This window comes from Podarcis gaigeae (genome assembly GCF_964106915.1).
Source record: "Podarcis gaigeae genome assembly, chromosome: 13".
Taxonomy (NCBI): Eukaryota; Metazoa; Chordata; class Lepidosauria; order Squamata; family Lacertidae; genus Podarcis; species Podarcis gaigeae.
Genome location: NC_139689.1, coordinates 37,148,152 through 37,169,101, shown reverse-complemented (window position 1 = coordinate 37,169,101; position 20,950 = coordinate 37,148,152). Strand labels below are relative to the sequence as shown.

General features: G+C 47.2%; 1 protein-coding gene across 6 annotated transcripts in view; it reads left to right on the top strand.

The window, feature by feature from the left end:
• MPP3 (MAGUK p55 scaffold protein 3) overlaps positions 1-20,950 on the top strand; it is an 89,001-nt gene that overhangs the window by 15,843 nt on the left and 52,208 nt on the right. For all 6 annotated transcript variants that reach the window (XM_083709445.1, XM_083709448.1, XM_083709447.1 and 3 more), the window contains exons 4-8: positions 377-454; positions 4,651-4,731; positions 12,499-12,636; positions 14,072-14,153; positions 15,426-15,511. In XM_083709445.1, coding sequence (XP_083565571.1) covers positions 377-454; positions 4,651-4,731; positions 12,499-12,636; positions 14,072-14,153; positions 15,426-15,511 — 465 coding nt within the window. The remainder of the gene's footprint in view (positions 1-376; positions 455-4,650; positions 4,732-12,498; positions 12,637-14,071; positions 14,154-15,425; positions 15,512-20,950) is intronic.

Here is a 20,950-nt window from a genome sequence, read left to right as displayed (position 1 = left end):
GTCCACTATATCTATGTTTTCTCTAAGACCAAGTGCTTCCGCTTGCCTGTTTTGGCTCAGAGGCTTGTGGCTTTAGCATATCAACAGGTATCATCAATATGGTACCTCAGTCAGTAGAGCACGGGTTGTGGGTTCGAGCCCCACATTGGGCAAAATATTCCTGTGTTCCAGGGGGGTCAGACTAGATGACCCGTATGGTCCCTTCCACCTCTACGATTCTGTGACAAAAGTGCCTGTCTCCAAATGTCTTTGGCGCTTGTGTTTTGGCCTATAGTGCGTTGTACATCTCAGTGCCTGGTTCTGACCCTGCCCCATTTAAATGACCGCCGCTTGAACATTATATTTTGTATGTGTTTGTGTCTGCCTTCTGTTTCAGATTCACGAAAAGTTGTGCCATTATGAAAGGCAGAGCCCGGTCCCAGTTCTGCACAGCGCCTCAGCTCTAGCTGAAGATGTAAGTGTCTAGCTGAAAATGCAAGCGTTGCCTCCTTCTGAGCTTGTGTGTTCAGGGCTGGCGTTGGGGTTTGGCACCACTGCTCACCTGCCAAGGCCCCCACCCCACTTACCGAACCCTGAAGACTTTTGTGGTAGCCAGAAACTCTTGTCAGGGCAGAGGAGCCACAAGAATGGCTGGGTCGTGGCTGATAAAGTCTTGCTTCAAACGCAGATGGCATAAGTTCTACCACCCCACATGAAAAGTCTATAAGGGGTTAGCGAGGCCTCGCTGTTGTTTGCAAGAAGTGGCGGTGGCCTGCAAGTCCTCTTGGCGGTAGTGGGAGGTAGTGGCAGAAGCTGTGGCAACCTGCCTCAGTGAGGCCTTGCAGGCCACCTCTGCTTCTGCCACCGTCTCTTGCTGCCACCACAAGGCCTCGCAGGCCGCTGCTACTGCCACTGCCTCTGACTGCTGTGGTGAGGCTTCATAGGCTGCTGCTGCTTCTAATACCACCCCCCCGCCACTGTTGATACTGCCTCTGCAGATTGTCCTAAATACCACCATTTGGTAGCCAAGCCCCAAACCCAAAGTCCTGCAGGGATGCATTTTGACTTGCCTGCTGCTGAAAGTAACCATGAGGTGATTGATAGTATCATTTATCCATTTTAGACAAGTAGCAGCAGTTGCCAGGACATTGTCCTGTTCGCCTCTGCGTAGTTCCTTCCTTATTTCAATTTTTTGGACATATCAATATGTCGTGATATTTAGCTGGTGATATATCACAATACAGTGGTACCTTGAGTTAAATACTTAATTTGTTCAGGAGGTCCGTTCTTAACCTGAAATTGTTCTTAACCTGAAGCACCACTTTAGCTAATGGGGCCTCCTGCTGCTGCTGCGCCGCCGGAGCAGGATTTCTGTTCACATCCTGAAGCAAAGTTCTTAACCTGAAGCACTATTTCTGGGTTAGTAGAGTCTGTAACCTGAAGTGTATGTTACCTGAGGTACCACTGTATTGAAAACCAGTTATCGCCCAGCCCTACTTGTGATGATAAAACACACCCACCTCCCTCCTGACTCGACTGGAATCTGTTGCTATGCACAAGCTGCAACTTTTATTTGGCATTGTGGTGTTAACTCAGCAGTAGGCAAACTATGGTCCATGGGCCAGATACAGCCCGAGGGGGTCGTTATACCGGCCCCTGGCCCTTGCCACCCGCTGGGTCAGTCCCTGCACAGAGCTAAACTGGCGTGGTACGCCAGATTAGCTCCGCACGGGGACTGACTTCCCAATGGCTGCAAGAAGCTCCTGCAGCCAATAGGAAATAGCAGATGCCGCCTGCTCTGCTGCAATGGCTCCAAAAGTCAGTGGGGAAAGAGTGGTGGTCGTGTGTGCATGCGCACAGGTGCATGCGCTCCTGTGAACGGGCGATGCAGCCCACCGGCAGAAAAGCTTGCCGACCCCTGTGTTAACTGATCCCTGCCACCTTTTTTTCTAGTGATTTGATGGTGCTGCAGAGAGTAACTTTGCAATGTTTCCATCTGAGATCTCTCTCTCTGCAGAATGTTGCGCAATTTATAATTTATTAGACTCTGGTGCCTTTGCCATAACCGAGCAACACCGCCTCCAGACAGGCCTACGCTTTTTTCTTTCTATAGTCTTATATCCAGGAGTAAGTGAATCTCATGTACTATAGTTGTTCTACCCAGCATGTAATATGCCCTCTTATGCTGCATATGTTGGGATGGATTTGGAAGGTAGGATAGGATATATTACTTATTTGTTATCTTTCCACTTAGCATCTAGTTTAGCAGAGTCAAAAATATACAGCCGTACCTTGGTTGACGAACGCCTTGCGACTTGAACGTTTTGGCTCCTGAATGCCACATTTTGGATTAAAAAATAATTGGTTTAGGCCACAGTTTTCCCAAACGTGGGTCTTCAACTGTTTTTGGATTACAATTCCCATCACCCCTGACCCATGGTCCTCCTAGCTATGGATGGTGGGAATTGTAGTCCAAAAACACCTGGAGACCCAAGTTTAGGAAACCCTGGTTTAGACCAAAGATGGAGCCTATACATCTGCATGGTGAGAAAGGAAGTGTTCCTCAGGTGGGAGGAAGTGATAAGGATTAGCTTCCTATTGTTACCCTTCCCACCTGGGCAAGCAGAGATATAACCTCACAGAGTGCCTAACCCTTTCCTCACCTAGCAAAGATGGGATTTTATATTTTGACTGGAGCATCATTTCCCCAAAGCATACACACAGTCTCCACCCCCATCATTCAGCCCAGACACTTGAGGTCCAGCTCCGAGGGCCTTCTGGCGGTTCCCTCACTGCAAGAAGTGTGGTTACAGGGAACCAGGCAGAGGGCCTTCCCGATAGTGGCTCCACCCCCATCATTCAGCCCAGACACTTGAGGTCCAGCTCCGAGGGCCTTCTGGCGGTTCCCTCACTGCAAGAAGTGTGGTTACAGGGAACCAGGCAGAGGGCCTTCCCGATAGTGGCTCCACCCCCATCATTCAGCCCAGACACTTGAGGTCCAGTTCCAAGGGCCTTCTGGCGGTTCCCTCACTGCAAGAAGTGTGGTTACAGGGAACCAGGCAGAGGGCCTTCCCGATAGTGGCTCCACCCCCATCATTCAGCCCAGACACTTGAGGTCCAGTTCCAAGGGCCTTCTGGCGGTTCCCTCACTGCAAGAAGTGTGGTTACAGGGAACCAGGCAGAGGGCCTTCTCGATAGTGGCTCCACCCCCATCATTCAGCCCAGACACTTGAGGTCCAGTTCCAAGGGCCTTCTGGCGGTTCCCTCACTGCAAGAAGTGTGGTTACAGGGAACCAGGCAGAGGGCCTTCTCGATAGTGGCTCCACCCCCATCATTCAGCCCAGACACTTGAGGTCCAGTTCCAAGGGCCTTCTGGCGGTTCCCTCACTGCAAGAAGTGTGGTTACAGGGAACCAGGCAGAGGGCCTTCTCAATAGTGGCTCCACCCCCATCATTCAGCCCAGACACTTGAGGTCCAGTTCCAAGGGCCTTCTGGCGGTTCCCTCACTGCAAGAAGTGTGGTTACAGGGAACCAGGCAGAGGGCCTTCTCGATAGTGGCTCCACCCCCATCATTCAGCCCAGACACTTGAGGTCCAGTTCCAAGGGCCTTCTGGCGGTTCCCTCACTGCAAGAAGTGAGGTTACAGGGAACCAGGCAGAGGGCCTTCTCGATAGTGGCGCCCACCCTGTGGAACGCCCTCCCACCAGATGTCAAGGAAATAAACAACCACTTGACTTTTAGAGGATATCTGAAGGCAGCCCTATTTAGGGAAGTTTTTAATGTCTGATGTTTTATCACTTTTTTTGATTATTGTCATTAATTCTGTTGGGAGCTGCCCAGAGTGGCTGGGGAAACCCAGCCAGATGGGCGGGGTATAAATAATAAATTATTGTTATTGTTATTATTATTGTTGTTGTTGTTATTATTATTATTATTATTATTACAGACCGTACATTTCCTTCTTCCCCCATGTAATCCTGGGAACAAACTACAGCTCCTAGTATTATTTGGTGTGTGTGTGGGTGTGTATGTTTTGAATATATGGTGTGTACACAACCTTAGTCTCTGTTCTCATTTAGTAGCACACATGGGCCAGGTAGACACATCACGCTAAACCAAACAATTGCTTAGTGGGACTATGCAAGCGTGCAAATTCCCAGAGGGGCCTTTGCAGCCACTTTGCTCCTCTTGGTCTGATTCGGCAGGCTGCATATGTTGTTATCTCCAGGCAGGGCTAAAAAAAAATACTCAAGCCATGGACAGCCAGGGGAGATGAGGGATGGCTAATCCTTTGCCCTCCAGAGGTTCCTGAACTATACCTCCCATAACCCCTGACCATTGGCTGTGCTGGGTAGGTGTGATGGGAGTTGGAGTCCCACAAAATCTGGAGAACCGCAGGTTCCCCATGCCTAGTGTATATGAGTTATTGAGGTCGATGGAACATCGGAGCTTTCTGTGCTCCTGGATTACTTCCCAGCCTTGTGTACCTTTGCAGGGAGTTTTATATATGCCGCAGAGGTGGACGTCGACATGTGCTTGCACTGAGGTTAGCAAAACATTGACCTGAAAATGCAAGGGAAAAATAAGATGCTGCCTTGTGCATGGATGATATCTCTCTCTCTCTCTCTCTCTCTCTCTCTCTCTCTCTCTCTCTCTCTCTTTCTCTTTAAGGTTATAGAGGAATTGCAGACTACGCCAATGAATAATGACGAAAAAGAGCTGCTGCAGTTGCTTTCCACTCCTCATCTCAGGGTAAAAAACGGTTCTGTAGCTTGAGAAAAGGGGTGGTGTTGCAGGGGGAGCAACCGTGCTTTTGGCCATTTCCTTGTCAATTCTAGTCATCTGCCGCTGCTTAATTTACGTGCAATAGGCTGACATTATAAGAAGATCGTTTCCTGTTGGTGTTTGCTGAGATATTGCTGTGGGCGGCTGCTGAGAGTGAATGTGTAAGGTCACATCTGTACCCTACATTTAAAGCATCCTTGTGCCCCCCCCACCCAGTATTGGGAACTGTAGTCTGTTAAGGCTGCTGAGAGTCATTGGGACACAAAACTACAGTGCACAGGACTTGTAACTCGATGGGAAGCCACAATTGTCAAAGAGAGTGTTTTGAACGTAGGGTGTGGGTGTGAACTCAGCAGTAGAAAGATGACCAAAAAGAGCCTCTCTGAGATCATTTTCATACCATCCATTTGCAGCATTATGATACCACTTCAGACAGTCACAGCTTCCCTCAAAGGATTCTGGGAACTGTAGTTCGTTAAGGGTACTGAGAGTTGGTAGGTGATTCCTTTTCCCCTCTCAGCCCTGTTTAGGGAAGTTTTTAATGTTTGATATTTTACCGTGTTTTTAAAATTCTGCCCAGAGTGACTGGGGAAACCCAGCCAGATGGGCAGGGTAATAATAATAATAATAATAATAATAATAATAATAATAATAATAATAATAATACTTTATATAAAGTATTATCATCATCATCATCATCATCATCATCGTCTCAGAACCACGCTTCCCAGAGCTCCCTGTGAAGGACAACTGTCAAACCATTCTTGAGAATTGTAGCTCTGTGAGACTAGTGATTTGTTTGTTTTTTTGCAACATGTCACGGTGCGTGAGTTCGCACATCATTCTGATTTATCAGTTGTTCTGCAGTGCTTCCCCTATTTTACCACGTGGTTATTCAGAGGAGCGATCTTGTGCTATAGCACAACGCAAGTGGTGAACTCTCACACACCCTGACAGTTTTGCTATGAAATGTTGCAGGATTTTAGCAGCGAAGCTGCAGGACAGATTGGAAAGAAAGCCATCTCCCTTGCTCAGAGGCTGTTGCAGGTGCAAACAATATGGACCCGCACATAACCTCCCCATACCATCATGAGCACAAATCATCACGAATGCACGACCAAAAGGATATTGGGAGGGAGCCCTCAGGCTAGTCCCCAAAAGCATTTAAGAATTTTGCTGCCTGCTTCTCGCTTCTGCTACTGCATATGCAGTCGATTTACTCATAGTTTTAATACCATTTTGCTTGTTCCTATTTGTTTCTGCTTTCGGTTTGCTTTTAATGCTTGATTGTTTATTGCCAGTGCTACAATGTATGCAATGACACGTTTTACTGTTTGTTTGGTCTGTTACCTACCCTGGGTGTTTTCTGTGATAGAAACGCGTTGAAAAATTTACCGTATTTTTCGCCCTATAGGACGCACTTTCCCCCCTCCAAAAATGAAGGGGAAATATGTGTGCGTCCTATGGGGTGAATGCAGGCTTTCGCTGAAGCCTGGAGATCGAGAGGGGTCGGTGTGCAGCGACCCCTCTTGCTCTCTAGGCTTCAGGAAGCTATCCTCAAGCCTTGCAAGCCCGGCAGGAGGTCCTGCGGCCTCGCAAGGCTTGCGGGCAGCAGCCTGCAGCCCGAAGCACGGGGTGCCCTCCGGAGGACGCCCCGTGCTTCGGGAAGGTGTCCGCAAGCCTTGCGAGCCCGGCTGGAGTTGCCGCTGGGCTCACAAGGCTTGCGGATAGCAGCCTGTTCTGGGGGCTGGGGGGAAAATAATATTTTTTTATTCATCCCCCCCCCCAAAACGAGGTGCGCCCTATGGGCCAGTGCATCCTATAGGGCGAAAAATACGGTATCCTTAATTCTGAATGTGCCTCTGTTCGGCAGAGAGTGGCTGCAGCTACTCAGAGAACATGGAAGGGCGCTCTGCACATGTTCAGAGGATGTACCCTGTGTATAATTACTACATGGTGTTTGTGGCACCGAGAAACTGCCAGACCTCGGTTTAGTCCCGTGCTGCTGAGCCGCACTTTCTCATCCCACCCCGATGTTTAGCCAAACCTGCCCACCCACTGCAACCTGCTCCTCCTTGCCCCACAGCACTGAATGCATAATATCAATGGCCGCTTCCTGCTTGTCGGCACAAGATCTTTATTCTCCCACTGCAGGAGGAAGGTCTTTTGCTCTCCTTGCCCTTTAGGTATTAAAAACAGCTCTATAACGAGCAGGGTTTTTAGAGCAGGGTTTTAATGACGTTCGCCGGGGTGCCATAAGGTATGAAGAAAAATCGTTTTCAAATGATTTCCAGTTGCAGCAGTCTGTAATGGATTTAGCAATGAGAGAGCCAGTGCAGAGAAATAAGATTGCTTTTATGCACTGGTTTCCCCCTCCACATCACCCCCCCTCCCCCCATAAAATCACCTGTAAAAGAAATAGAAATCTGGATAGATTCTACCCAGTAAAATCAACAAGGTCTTCCCCAGTTGGTGAGGAGTGGGAGGGATGGTGTGTGGGTGTGTCTAAAGTGTGGGCATCCTTTGGGCCTTCTGATGATGTTGGACTACAACTCCCATCAGCCCTAGTACACAGGCCAGTGGTCAAGGATGATGGGAGTTGTAGCTCTGCCATATCCAGAGGGCCAAAGGATCTCTGCATCTGCAATATTCTACTGCGTCAATTCTCCTTGTATCTTGCATTTGGATGGTGAGTGTTGGGGCTTATGTTGCTAAGATGGCACCAACGCCATACAAGAGGGTGGTCATGTAGCAGGCTTGGGGGGAACCTTGACTTCTGGGAAATACAGTGGTACCTCAGGTTACATACGCTTCAGGTTACAGACTCCGCTAACCCAGAAATAGTATCTCGGGTTAACAACTTTGCTTCAGGATGAGAACAGAAATTGCGCAGCGGTAGCGTGGCGGCAGTGGGAGGCCCCATTAGCTAAAGTGGTGCTTCAGGTTAAGAACAGTTTCAGGTTAAGAACGGACCTCCAGAACAAATTAAGTTCTTAACCTGAGGTACCACTGTACAGGTTGCTATGGCTGCTAGGATTTATGAGGAGCTGGTGGCGGTTTGAATCCCTATGACGGGGTGAGCTCCTGTTGCTCTGTCCCAGCTCCTGCCAACCTAACAGTTTGAAAGCATGCCAGTGCAAGTAGATAAATAGGTACTGCTATGACAGGAAGGAAAACAGCGTTAGGTAAATGGCATTTCCATGCGCTCTGGTTTCCGTCACAGTGTTCTGTTGTGCCAGAAACGGCTTAGTCCTGCTGGCCACATGACCCAGAAAGCTGTCTGTGGACAAACACCAGCTCCCTCAACCTGAAAGCAAGATGAGCGACACAACTCCATAGTCACCTTTAACTGGACTTAACTATCCAGGGGTCCTTTACCTTTTACCTTTATTAGGACACCTCTGTTCCCCTCACAGAGCTACAATTCCAAGAGTTCCCTCAGAAGGGCTGCTGGTTAAATTACCTTGAAAAACGGTAGCTCTTGGAGAGGAATAGGGGTCTCCTAACAAGCCCTCATCACCCGTGACAGGCTATACTTCCCAGAATTCTTGGGGGGGAAGCCATGACTGCTTTAAAGCTGTGAGAGACTACTTGAAATTTATAGTGCAGATGGGGTTTCAGTTTTCAGATTCTGTTTCTTAGGCCATGTACTCACTATATATTTAATGAATATTGCTTGCCCTTGCAAAGAAACCTGGGAACTGAAGTTGAAGGGTGCTGGGAACTGTAACTCTATGAGGGGTAAACTCCAGTTCTTTGGGGATGAGTGCTTTACGTGTACTTAAAATGTATGGTGTGTAAGCAGCCTTATTGCCTTCTAACACCACCATTCAGGGTTCCTAATAACTCTGTGTATTGCTGCCGCCTAGTTGGTTGTTCCCTCCTTCCCCATCATCGGTATGCATTTAGTTGTTCGGAAGCCAACCTATCCCTTGAAGTGTGGAAAAATACTTCTTCCATAAGTCTCTGCTGCAGCTTTATGGCTGGCTGCCAGTTCAGATCCATTGTATGAAATATTTAATGATACCAGGCAAGCGCAAAAATTATGTTCTCTTTAGATTTATCGCCGATCTAATAAAACATGCGGGAAAAGCTGGGGGAAGATAATTTAAAGGGGAAATGAAGAGAGAAAGCCAAGGAAGCAGGGTGTTCTTTTTCACACTCGCTCGCACACATGGATCTTATGCGCCAGGAAGATTATCTCTCCAAGGGTGCTGTGCAAAAGGAATTGCTCATATACCACCAACAGTATCTGTTGCGGATGCTTAAGGGGGTGGGGGCGCGGTAGTGAGACTGAACTAAAAATGACCTGGGTGTCCTTGTGTGGGTGTGCTGCACTAACAGACCCTCAAGTGTCCCTATTTTCTAGGGACGGTCCCGGATTTACAGAAGCCGTTCTGGTTTCTGAGTTGATCCCGGAACGTCCCACTTTTCCTTAAAGGTAAAGGGACCCCGACCATTAGGTCTAGTCGCGGACAACTCTGGGGTTGCGGCGCTCATCTTGGCCGAGGGAGCCGGCCTACAGTGACTAAACCACTTCTGGCAAACCAGAGCAGCGCACAGAAACACTGTTTACCTTCCCACCAGAGCGGTACCTATTTATCTACTTGCACTTTGACGTGCTTTCAAACTGCTAGGTTGGCAGGAGCAAGGACCGAGCAACGGGAGCTCACCCCATTGTGGGAATTCAAACCGCCTACCTTCTGATCGGCAAGTCCTAGGCTCTGTGGTTTAACCCACAGCACCACCCGCATCCCTTCTCTATTTTCATTGGAGAAATGTTGGAGGGTATGGAGTTGTGTGACCCCCTGAGCCAAGGAGATAAAATAACAATATAGTGGTACCGTGGAAGCCAAATGGAATCCGTTCTGGAAGTCCGTTCGACTTCCAAAACGTTCGACTTCCAAGGCGCGGCTTCCGAAGCTCCTGCAGCCAGTCGGAAGCCGCGGAAGCCACGCCGGATGTTCAGCTTCCAAAAGAACGTTCGCAAACCGGAACACTCACTTGCAGGTTTGCGGCGTTCAGGAACCAAAACGTTCAACTGCTAAGGCGTTCGTCAACCAAGGTACGACTGAACAGCCTTTAGAAGACATCTGAAGGCAGCCCTGTATAGGGAAGTTTTAAATGTTTCGAGTTTTAATTATATTTTTATATATGTTGGAAGCCACCCAGAGTCGCTGGGGCAACCGAGTCTGATGGACAGGGTACACATAATAAAATTACACTGGTACCTCAGGTTACAGACGCTTCGGGTTACAGAAGTTCCCATCATCCCTGACCACTGGTCCTGTTAGCTAGGGATGATGGGAGTTGTAGTCCCAAAACATCTGGAGGGCTGAGTTTGCCTATGCCTGATTTACTGTATTTATTTCCTCCGATTTGAACTATTAAATGGTGGTTTTCTTGAGTAGAAGAAGAAGAGTTTGGATTTGATATTCTGCTTTATCACTACCCTAAGGAGTCTTAAAGCAGCTCACATTCTCCTTTCCCTTCCTCCCCCACAACAAACACTCTGTGAGGTGAGTGGGGCTGAGAGACTTCAGAGAAGTGTGACTAGCCCAAGGTCACCCAGCAGCTGCATGTGGAGGAGCAGGGAATCAAACCCGGTTCACCAGATTATGAGTCCACCGCTCTTAACCACTACACCACACTGGCTCTGAAGTAAAAATGAGAGTAACCCTAAACATTTTTTTCAAGGAAAAAAAGCACTGAGGACAGGCATGAACTGATGAACTTGCAAAGCTGAATGCTAAGTAGATGGGGGAGGGGAGGAAAGCAGACTCCTGTCTCTGAACTATGGCTTGGTGTGGATTCTTAGCTCTTTTTTTAGCACAATCTATGGTTTTGCATTATGTCTGAACTGGGTCTGTGGGTAGCTTTCTGCTACTCCTGTTGTTGATAAGGGCTCAGGATTGCGAGTGGCTTGCCCTTCAAAGTTACATTTCTTAGGTTTGTATACCCAACAATACAACCTGTGGATATCTTTCAGGTTTCCTCATTGGGAAGCTGATACTGGCTGCATTTGGGCCCAGTTCAAAGTGCTAATATTAAACTTCAAAGGCCCAGTAGTGTATAGCAGGATACCCCAGGGTGCAGATTCTCCTTATTAGCTCAGGTACCCCAGACTTCAAAGGCTGGGAAGAACAAGGAACAGGGACATTCCAGTTGTGGTTCCCCCTCTATGACTTACACTACTGAGGATGGCCCACTAGGGTGGCGCTCTTGCTCATAGTTATTAGAAAGCTGGCAACAATATTTGTTTCCTTTTGATTATATCTGACCTGCGAGGGAGCTTTTTCAAAGTCATGTACTAATGGTATTGAATTCCACATAGGTATTTTTGTATCTGTTACAAAAAGATACGCACATTGATATTTGCCGAAGATGTTCTGCTGTAAAAGCTGTTTGTTGACATGTGTTCTGAACGTGAACAGTAAAGCAAAGCTATTAGACTAGCATCGTGAACTTAAATGTGTGAAAACGGAATCGCAAAAAGTACTGGGTGATCAACAGTGTTAGTCATACTCCATAGTAGATCCATTAAAATCAGTGGACTTAAGTAACTTGCCTATTGATTTCAGTGGGTCTACTCTGAGTAGGTCTTCATTTGCTGTCACTGTTACGCTCCTTGAATGAATGTATTGAAACAGTTTGCTTAGAACTAATTGTTAATATCCTTACAGCAGAAAAAAAACGTTCTGCAGCTGCATTTTGGAGGTTATCTTCTGTAGCTCCAATTTCCAATTAGTTTTAAACTTCTGAAGATTTTTAAACAACAGTTTGTCAAAAATTGGACTCCCTTTCTGGAATGATAATTGACACAATAAGGCCCGACCTCATGTATTTTCACCCCCCCCCAACGTCTTTTAAAGATTGCTCTCTTTCCCCCCCTTTCTTACATAGAAATGATTTATCTTTTAGGCTTTGCAAATAAAGAAGATTAAAAAGGAATCCAGGCTGAGATGATTGGCTGTCAAGCTTGTTTGAATTGTTTTGACTTTGGTGTTGCTGCTTGGGTGTTGGAGATAGTTTGGGAATGTGCTGCTGGTATTTTGTGGCTGAGTGCTGTGGCTGACCTGTTCTAAATTGTGTCACTGGTCCTGTTAGCTAGGGATGATGGGAGTTGTAGTCCCAAAACATCTGGAGGGCAGAGTTTGCCTATGCCTGCTGTTAGGGTACCAAGGGGTTGCTCGAGAGCAAGTAGGCAAATGCCTCCCTGCTCGGCTGTAAAGCCGTGCTTTTGATGCCAAAATAAACTTTCTCTGTGCAGAGTGCCACTCTCCCGTGTCTTGCTCATTCACTGGCAGAATCTGTGAATGCGCGGTCCTTAAACCTTCCCCAGCAGAGTAGTTTCTTGACGCCCAATCTGCGCCTCCCCTCTCGGCGCGGAAGTCTACTGAGCAGGGAGGGTGTGGGTAACAGAGGACCTCTCTCCTCCCCGCTTTGCCCAGGCAAAGTGTCCTGACACCGCCTCACTTCCTCCGAGCCTTGAAGCTCCTCTCCACTGGAGGCGTGGTTACTCTCGTTCGCTGAGGAGGAGCTGCTTCCCACGATCTTTGGGGGCTCTGTGTAATCCATCCGGCTTTTCCCCTCTCGCCCAGAGCCGATGGCAGTTCCCTGACACCTGCCTTAGTTGATTGATGTGTCCTGCTTGGAAATCTTGAAGAATCCGTTCCCATCTCCTTACACCCTGCACCTCTTTCCTCTCTCTTCCCATTCCCTTGCAACCCCAAGGCCATGCTTGCTGTCCACGACACAGTTGCCCAGAAGAATTTTGACCCTGTCCTCCCTCCTTTGCCGGACAACATTGATGAAGATTTCGACGAGGAGTCTGTGAAAATAGTTCGCCTGGTGAAGAATAAAGAGCCTTTGGTGCGTATGTATTCTCACGGCCTGTGCCACAGGCAGCGAAAGGGCTTGCAAGAACAGGAGAAAAACCTTGCTGAATTGAACTGGCCAGCATCTAGCTTCCCACAGTGGCCAGTCAGATGTTTCCAGGAAGCCCCACTAGCAGGGCATGGGGGCATGGATATTGCTTCTGGAGAGCGAGGTTCCATTTCACTCTCATGGCTAAGATATGAGTTGACCTTCAGCACAATCTCATTTTAAAGTCTTCGCTGTTGGCTGGCATTGCCACATTTAGCACATTTAACTAGGACAGGAAAATCCTTATAATTCTCTTGGGAATTATAGGGATAGAGCTACCTAAATTGTACAGTCGTATCTTGGAAGTCGAACGGAATCGGTTCCGGAAGTCCGTCCGACTTCCAAAACCTTCAGAAACCAAAGCAGGAAACTCCAATCGGAAGCTCCGTCGGATGTTTGGCTTCCAAAAATAGTTCGCAAACCGGAACAGTCATTTCCAGGTTTGCGGTGTTTGGGAGCCAAAACGTTTGAGAACTACGGTAAGGTGTTCGAAAACCAAGGTATGACTGTATAGAAATTTATTCATGTATGCAACTACAGCGGCAAGAATGTTACTTTGCCCAAAAATGGATAGAAGCAGAAGTCCCAGCAAAGAAAGAATGGATACAAAAACTTAGGGAATATGCAGAAATGGCAAAACTTATTGGAAGAATGAAAAATATAGATAAACTTTTTTATAAAAGAATGGAAATGGTTTATTGAATATTTTCAGATAACTTGTAAACAGATAAAAACACTGGCAGGATTATTGTAATAACCTGCAGCTACGTAAGAGTATATGTTTAAAGAAGATAAATAAATGAGTCAGTTAATTTAATTTGGATATGCAGAAGATATTAAAAATAAATGTAAGGAACCGCAGAAAGAAGGGAAGGAAGTCAAATTTTAACATGTCAAAATGATTGTAAAATCAGTGAAATGTATATATTTGAAAAGTATAAATAATTTTTTTAAAAAAGGACAGGTAAATGGAAATTTCAGAGGCCAGTAGTGTAATGGTCCGGAGTCAAAGGCCCGTTCCGATTTTTGCAGCAGGGTGTCTGCAGGACTGCCTGTGTCCAGCATCCTAGAACAATCTAACCAGCATAAAACGGGGAGCTTTTTTTACCACTGTACGCTCCAAAGCCAAGCATTAAGGAACACTGAGAGTATCCAGCAGCGCTGCTCTCGTGGGCCAGCCAAGAGCTGTGCGTCAACGGTTGACAGCTGGGATAGCTCAGTTGGTCGAGCATGCGACTCTGAATCTCAAGGTTGTGGGTTCGAATCCCACATCGGGCAAAATATTCCTGCATTGCGGGGGTTGGGCTAGATGACCCCTAGTTGTCCCTTCCAGCTCTGCTAATTCTGTGGTTCTATTAGTCTGTCTCTCTTTGCATTCTAGGGCGCGACGATCAGGCGGGATGAGCACACCGGAGCTGTGATCGTGGCGCGGATCATGAGGGGAGGGGCTGCTGATCGTAGCGGTAGGTCTCTTCAGCAGCTAGATTTCCATTTCCCTGTGTTGAAGTTAGAGAGTGCAAGCTGTGCTCTGATTGGCTCAAGGTTCCACCCCACCCACAGCTATTCAGCCAATCTGGAAGCTTCAAACAGCCTTTCTCACCCTGGGGGCACCAGATGTTCTTGAACTACAACTTCCATCATCCCTCACCACTGGCCATGCTGGCTAGGAATGATGAGAGTTGTAGTCCAACAGTATCTAGAGACCCAAGGTTAAGAAAAAGCAAGCTTGGAAAATTACCCTCTTCCCCCCACAGCCCCCAAATATGCTCTTCCCTGGAGCTTGCTAACGGTGTGAATTGAATTTGAATGAAACTTTATTTGCGTCTGCCATTGGCCATAGCAACAAAAGAACATTGTGATATACACAGAACAAAATAAAAAGTCAATTGTATAAAACACAGTTTAGGGTCCTGAATCAGCAGTCAAAGAGTGGACCTTATTCTGATTGGACTAGCTAAAAACCTTGCAACTTTTGCTGTCATCTGCAGCGTTGGCTAACGGTGCGATGGGTTGCAGTGGATTAAGGGAGATGTTATTCTCCCGTACTTTGCACAGTCTTCTCCTTGCCTGGTGGAAATTGTTGGGCTTGCATATTTGTTCTGAAAGGTCATGATACGATGCCGTAATGCTAACATCTGCATTTGAGGAGGCTTTTTTGCTTCCTCTCATTGGGACAGTGGTTTATTTACATTTCCCTCCCTGCAATCATCTGGTCTGGAAGACAGTATCAACCCTATACAACAAGCCCTCCAGATCTGTAGCACCTTTGAAAGCTTGTTGGACTCCATCTCCCATCAGCCCCAGCCAGCGTGGCCAATGGGAGCGATGGAGGCTGAAGCCCAACATCACGTCACAACCTGAAGGGCCTGGCAGGTATTAAGTCAGAGGTTCTCCATTACGTCTGAGCTGGGGAAGCTTAACAAAGCAGAAAAAGAAGCCAGGAGATGGGGAGTTCTCTGCCCCACTGCTCATTCCTGGCTTCATAAACCATGGTTTATTGTCCAATCCTGTCTAGAGTTTGGCCTGAAGTCACCGATTGAGTTTCATAGCTGAGCAGAAAACACATAAAGTTGTGCCTTTAATGGAATTTAATGGAACATGGAAGGTTTTGTTTTGTTTTTCTATTCTGCTCATTCTGCGCACAGGCTGTTGGATATTTTTGCAAGGAATGAATGCAATTTTTTCTATCCTGGAAAGGAACCCCTTTTTAATATTTCTCCTCCTCTGCCTTTTAGGTCTTGTTCACGTTGGAGACGAGCTGCGGGAAGTCAACGGGGTTGCTGTGCTTCACAAACGACCGGAAGAAATTAGTCAGATTTTGGTTTGTTTTCCATGCTTAATTTTCTATTTTATCAGGGCTCCAGTGTTTACAGCTCAATCTTATGCATGCAAGTCCCACATAGCTCAAGGCAACTTACTCCTGGGTAAGTGTGTGCGTACACATACTGGATAGCAGCCTAAGGGAGGAAGGCTGCAATCCTCACCCCACATTTACCTGGGAGTAAGCCCTGTTCAATTCAGTAGGGTGCTCTTCTGTGTAGATACGGTTTGGCCTGTACTGTAGGTCCTCAGTGGGACATGATTCTGAATGGACACAAATTGGACTGTGCAATTAATCACTGAATTGGTTTAACAGTCTTTGAAAGGTAGTCCTACATCGCGTTACAGACACTTCGGGTTCCACGTTTTTGGGTTTGAACCTGGAAGTACTGGAACAGGTTACTTCTGGGTTTCAGTGCTCACGCATGCGCAGAAGCACTAAATCATGCTTTGCGCATGCGCAGAAGCACCAAATCACAACCCGCGCGTGTGCAGACGCAACTGTACTGGTATTTGGGGCTGTGGAATTTTTACAAAGATAACAATAGTTGCTAATCAAACAGAATGATTTAATTTTAGGGCTATACACACACAACGTATGTATGTATGTATATATATATACAGTGGTACCTCGGGTTACAGACACTTCAGGTTACAGACTCCGCTAACCCAGAAATAGTACCTCGGGTTAAGAACTTTGCTTCAGGATGAGAACAGAAATTGTGCGGTGGCAGTGAGAGGCCCCACTAGCTAAAGTGGTGCTTCAGGTTAAGAACAGTTTCATGTTAAGAACGGACCTCCAGAACGAATTAAGTTCTTAACCCGAGGTACCGCTCTCTCTCTGTGTATATGTATATGTGTGTGTGTGTATATATAGATATATAGATATATAGATATGTATATGCATATATGTACATATGTATATGTATATATATATGTATTTATGTGATGAATTAATTATGATTTAATTATTAAAAATACGTGATCATCTAATTATTAGCAATACAAGAACTTGTAAAAACTGCAGGGGGCAAGACCCATATTAAAAGAGTTGTTTTCTCTCCCTGCCATCTCTCTCTCTCATAGACAGGGGTGGGGAACCTCTGGGCCAAATGGCTTTCAAGACTTTTGGGGGAAAGCCACACCCCCTTGCCCTACATCTGACATTGTACGTGGCATCAGGTGTTGGGCAGGCACAGCTTCAAAGTGGCGATGGCAAACTTAAAGAGGGCTCCCAGTGTTTCATTTGCTGGAGCTCGGCACCCTCCACTCTCCCCTCCAGAAGAGGAGCCTGCTAATCGGGGAACGTGACTCTCCTGTCATTCTGGCGGCGCACAGAGCCACTTAATTTGCCAGCGTTGGCACAGCATTAATTATGCCGTCACAAGGCACACTTCTTCTGTGCCAAGGAGGAGATGACGTGCCTGGCGACTCCTACGCAAGGGAACCGAAAAAGCAACCCGAATGCGATCCTTGATGCTGCTGCTGTAATTACCACCGAAATCACAAATGCCTCTTTCTGAAACCAAGCAAGAACTACAAAAGTTGGCCTTGGGAGATGGTGGAGTAGCCAAGGACACCTGAATCATCAGTGTTGTCTTTTTCTCCCTCTTCTTTAAATAAGAGAACTGGGGGGGGGGGAGCAGGAAGTACTCTTTACAAGGGGACGCGGGTGGCACTGTGGGTTAAACCACAGAGCCTAGGATTTGCCGTTCAGAAGGTCGGCGGTTCGAATCCCCGCAACGGGGTGAGCTCCCGTTGCTCGGTCCCTGCTCCTGCCAATCTAGCAGTTCAAAAGCACGTCAAAGTGCAAGTAGATAAATAGGTACCGCTCCAGCGGGAAGGTAAATGGTGTTTCTGTGCACTGCTCTGGTTCGCCAAAAACGGTTTAGTCATGCTAGCCACATGACCCAGAAGCTGTACGCCGGCTCCCTCGGCCAATAAAGCGAGATGAGTGCCACAACCCCAGAGTTGGTCACGACTGGACCTAATGGTCAGGGGTCCAGGGCTTTGAGGTGGGATTTTCCAAGCCTGTCGTGGAATAACTTTGATCGCATCCTGGATAGCTCAGCTGGTTAGAACGTGGTGCTGATAACACCAAGGCTGCAGGTTCCATCCCTGTATGGGTCAGATGTATTGCTGCATTGTGGGGGGCTGGACTAGATGATCCTCAGGGTCCCTTCCAACTCTATAGTTCTATGATTCTTTTCCAAGGATGGGGAACCTTTGGCTCTTCTGATGTTGCTGAACAGCTCCCCTCATCCCTGTCTACTGTGGTGACTGGGACGGTCGGCAGTTATTATCTGACATGGGGAAAGCCCAAGGTTTCTCTTCCCTGGTCTGCTCTGAATAGAAGCAGAAGATCTCTCGCACATAGCACTCCTTTCCAGCCCTGTTATGGGAGGTTTCAAGTCATCATAGCCAGAGATGCCGAACCTCGAACACTTCTGCCTGCAAATCATGACCCATTTGAAGGTCCTCCTTTATTTTTCACAGATTGCACAATACCAATTTGAAGGGGCGGGTAACTTACAGAAGAAATCAAACACCCTTACGATGTTCTCCAGAACATCTCACTTTTTCTCCCCCTTGTAAAGAGTAAAGGTAAAGGTAAAGGGACCCCTGACCTTTAGGCCCAGTCATGGCCGACTCTGGGGTTGCGGTGCTCATCTCGCTTTACTGGCCGAGGGAGCCGGTGTACAGCTTCTGGGTCATGTGGCCAGCATGACTAAGTCACTTCTGGTGAACCAGACCAGCACACGGAAACTCCATTTACCTTCCCGCCGGAGCGATACCTATTTATCTACTTGCACTTTGAGGTGCTTTCGAACTGCTAGGTTGGCAGGAGCAAGGACCAAACAATGGGAGCTCACCCGGTCGCTGGGATTCGAACCGCCGACCTGCTGATCGGCAGGTCCTAGGCTCTGTGGTTTAACCCAAAGCGCCACCCGCATCCCCATGCCTGTTTTAGAGCCACCTAATTAATTCTTCTTCACCTCAGTTTAGAATTTTTTCTATCTCAGACAGGCTTGGAAAATAAGCAGAATTCTTTACGCATCCCTCCCTGCCCCTCCAGGAATTCTTAGATTCATTTCTATATCAACTTGAGGTAGATGGGGGGGGGGGGGATTGCCCATCTGTAGTTTGGAATGAGAGGCTCCCTGTGAGTTTAAGGAGGAGCCCCACCCATTTGCTGTATCACACAGAGCCACTGTCCTTCGTTCCTCTTAATCGTTCCTTCACCCAGGCAATCACCTCACCAGGAACTTAGCCTGGCTTATACAGTGGTACCTCGGGTTAAGAACTTAATTTGTTCTGGAGGTCCGTTCTTAACCTGAAACTGTTCTTAACCTGAGGTACCACTTTAGCTAATGGGGCCTCCTGCTGCCGCCACACCGCCGCTGCATGATTTCTGTTCTCATCCTGAGGTAAAGTTCGTAACCCGAGGTACTACTTCTGGGTTAGTGGAGTTTGTAACCTGAAGCGTCTGTAACCTGAAGCGTCTGGAACCCGAGGTACCACTGTATTCTAACACTTGCTGGATACAGGGGTTAGAAGGGTCTTGATGTACAACCTGCTCCTAACATCACTTTCTGATGGGAGCAAGGGACCTAAACCATTTTCTGTGGTGCACGTAAAAATCATGTTCTACCTCTTCTTTTATTACAATCTATTTATGTACCTCTTCTTGGCTCAGAGATGCCACCCCAGTACTGAAGAGCGTACAGTGGTGCCTCGCAAGACGAAAAGAATCCGTTCCACGATTCTCTTCGTCTAGCGGTTTTTTCGTCTTGCGAAGCAAGCCCATTGACACCTTAGCGGATTAGCGCTATTAGCGGCTTAGCGGCTTTTAGCGGCTTAGCGGATCAGCTGATAAGCGGCTTAGCGGCTTAGAAAAAGGGGGGGGAGGGAAAAAAAGTCGGAAAAACTCGCAAGACATTTCGTCTTGCGAAGCAAGCCCATAGGGAAATTTGTTTTGCGAAGTGCCTCCAAAACGGAAAACCCTTTTGTCTAGCGGGTTTTCCGTCTTGCGAGGCGTTCGTCTTGCGGGGCACCACTGTATTAAAACAACAAAACTATCCAGTAAAGTATGAGAACATCAGGGAAAAAATTTCTGGCAGTAAGAGCTGTTTGACAGTGGAACTGTTTTCCTTGGGAGGTTGTGAACTCTCCTTCCTTGGAGGTTTTTAAACAGAGGTTGGAAGGCCATCTGTCATAAATGCTTTAACTGAGATCCCTGCGTGGCCGGGAGTTGGACTAGATGACCCTCAGGGTCCCTTCCAACTCTGCAATTCTATGATTCTATGATATTGTAGAACAATCGGCAAGCAAGATATATTTTAAGTCAATTGGCAGTGGTGAAATCACAGCAGGTAGAGCAGAAAAAGCCTTCTTTCTCCTGAAGAAAGGGCTTCCCATCTCCAGGGTTTTGTAAAAATACAGTGGTTCCTTGGTTGAACATTTCAGTTTTTGAACACTGGAGGAAGTAAATGCTTCTGTTTTTGAACGTCCCTTGGATGTTGGATGGCTTCCGAGGCGCAATGATGGTCAATTTTCTCAAATGAATTTGCCGACCGTTCATTGCGCCTCGGCTGTCGAACGTTTCGGAAGTCGAACAGTCTTCCGGAACAGATTGTTTGACAACCGAGGTACCACTGTATTATAATTACATTGGTACCTCTGGTTATGAACGGGATCCGTTCCGGAGGCCTGATCGCAACATGAAAAGAGTGCAACCTGCAGCGGCACATCTGCACATGTGCGGGTTGCTATTCGGTGCTTCTGCACATGCGCATGATGTCATTTTGCACTTCTGCGCATGCACGAGCGGCAAAACTCGGAAGTAATCCTTTCCGGTACTTCCGGGTCACCCCGGGACGTAACCTGAAAGAACGTAACATGAAGCAAATGTAACATGAGTATGACTGTATCATTGTTTTTAAAGAAAACTATGCTGCCAAATTAATTTTAATTTGTTAACTTTAATCATTCAGTTGATTTCTCCCCGCCCCCCAAATTGATTAGTCTAAGCGATTGATAGCCCATCAAAGCTGCTCCATAGAATTTACTTCTGCATTGATAATAATGCAGTTGGTTCCCCACCTCACATCTATTATCATTCTGTGATGCAGCATGGCCTAAAAATGTGTGCTGTTAATAATCTAGGCGATGCTTTGCAGTGTGACATAAAGAGGTTGTCTGAACACTTGCTACTTGAAGGAGCTGGGAAATGAGCTAAGTGCCACAACGGGAAGCGGAACATCCTTTCATCTTTTACCACCTAGCATGGAAACAAGACAGCAAAGTGGAATGAATGGGTCAATTAATGTTCTCAGAGTCTTGTGAGGAAAGGGAGCCAAACTGTTCAGAACTCTCTTTCAGTCCAAGAGGGGAAAGTGCCTTTTTCTTTTCCTTCCCCAGGTTCCGCAACAAAGGGAAC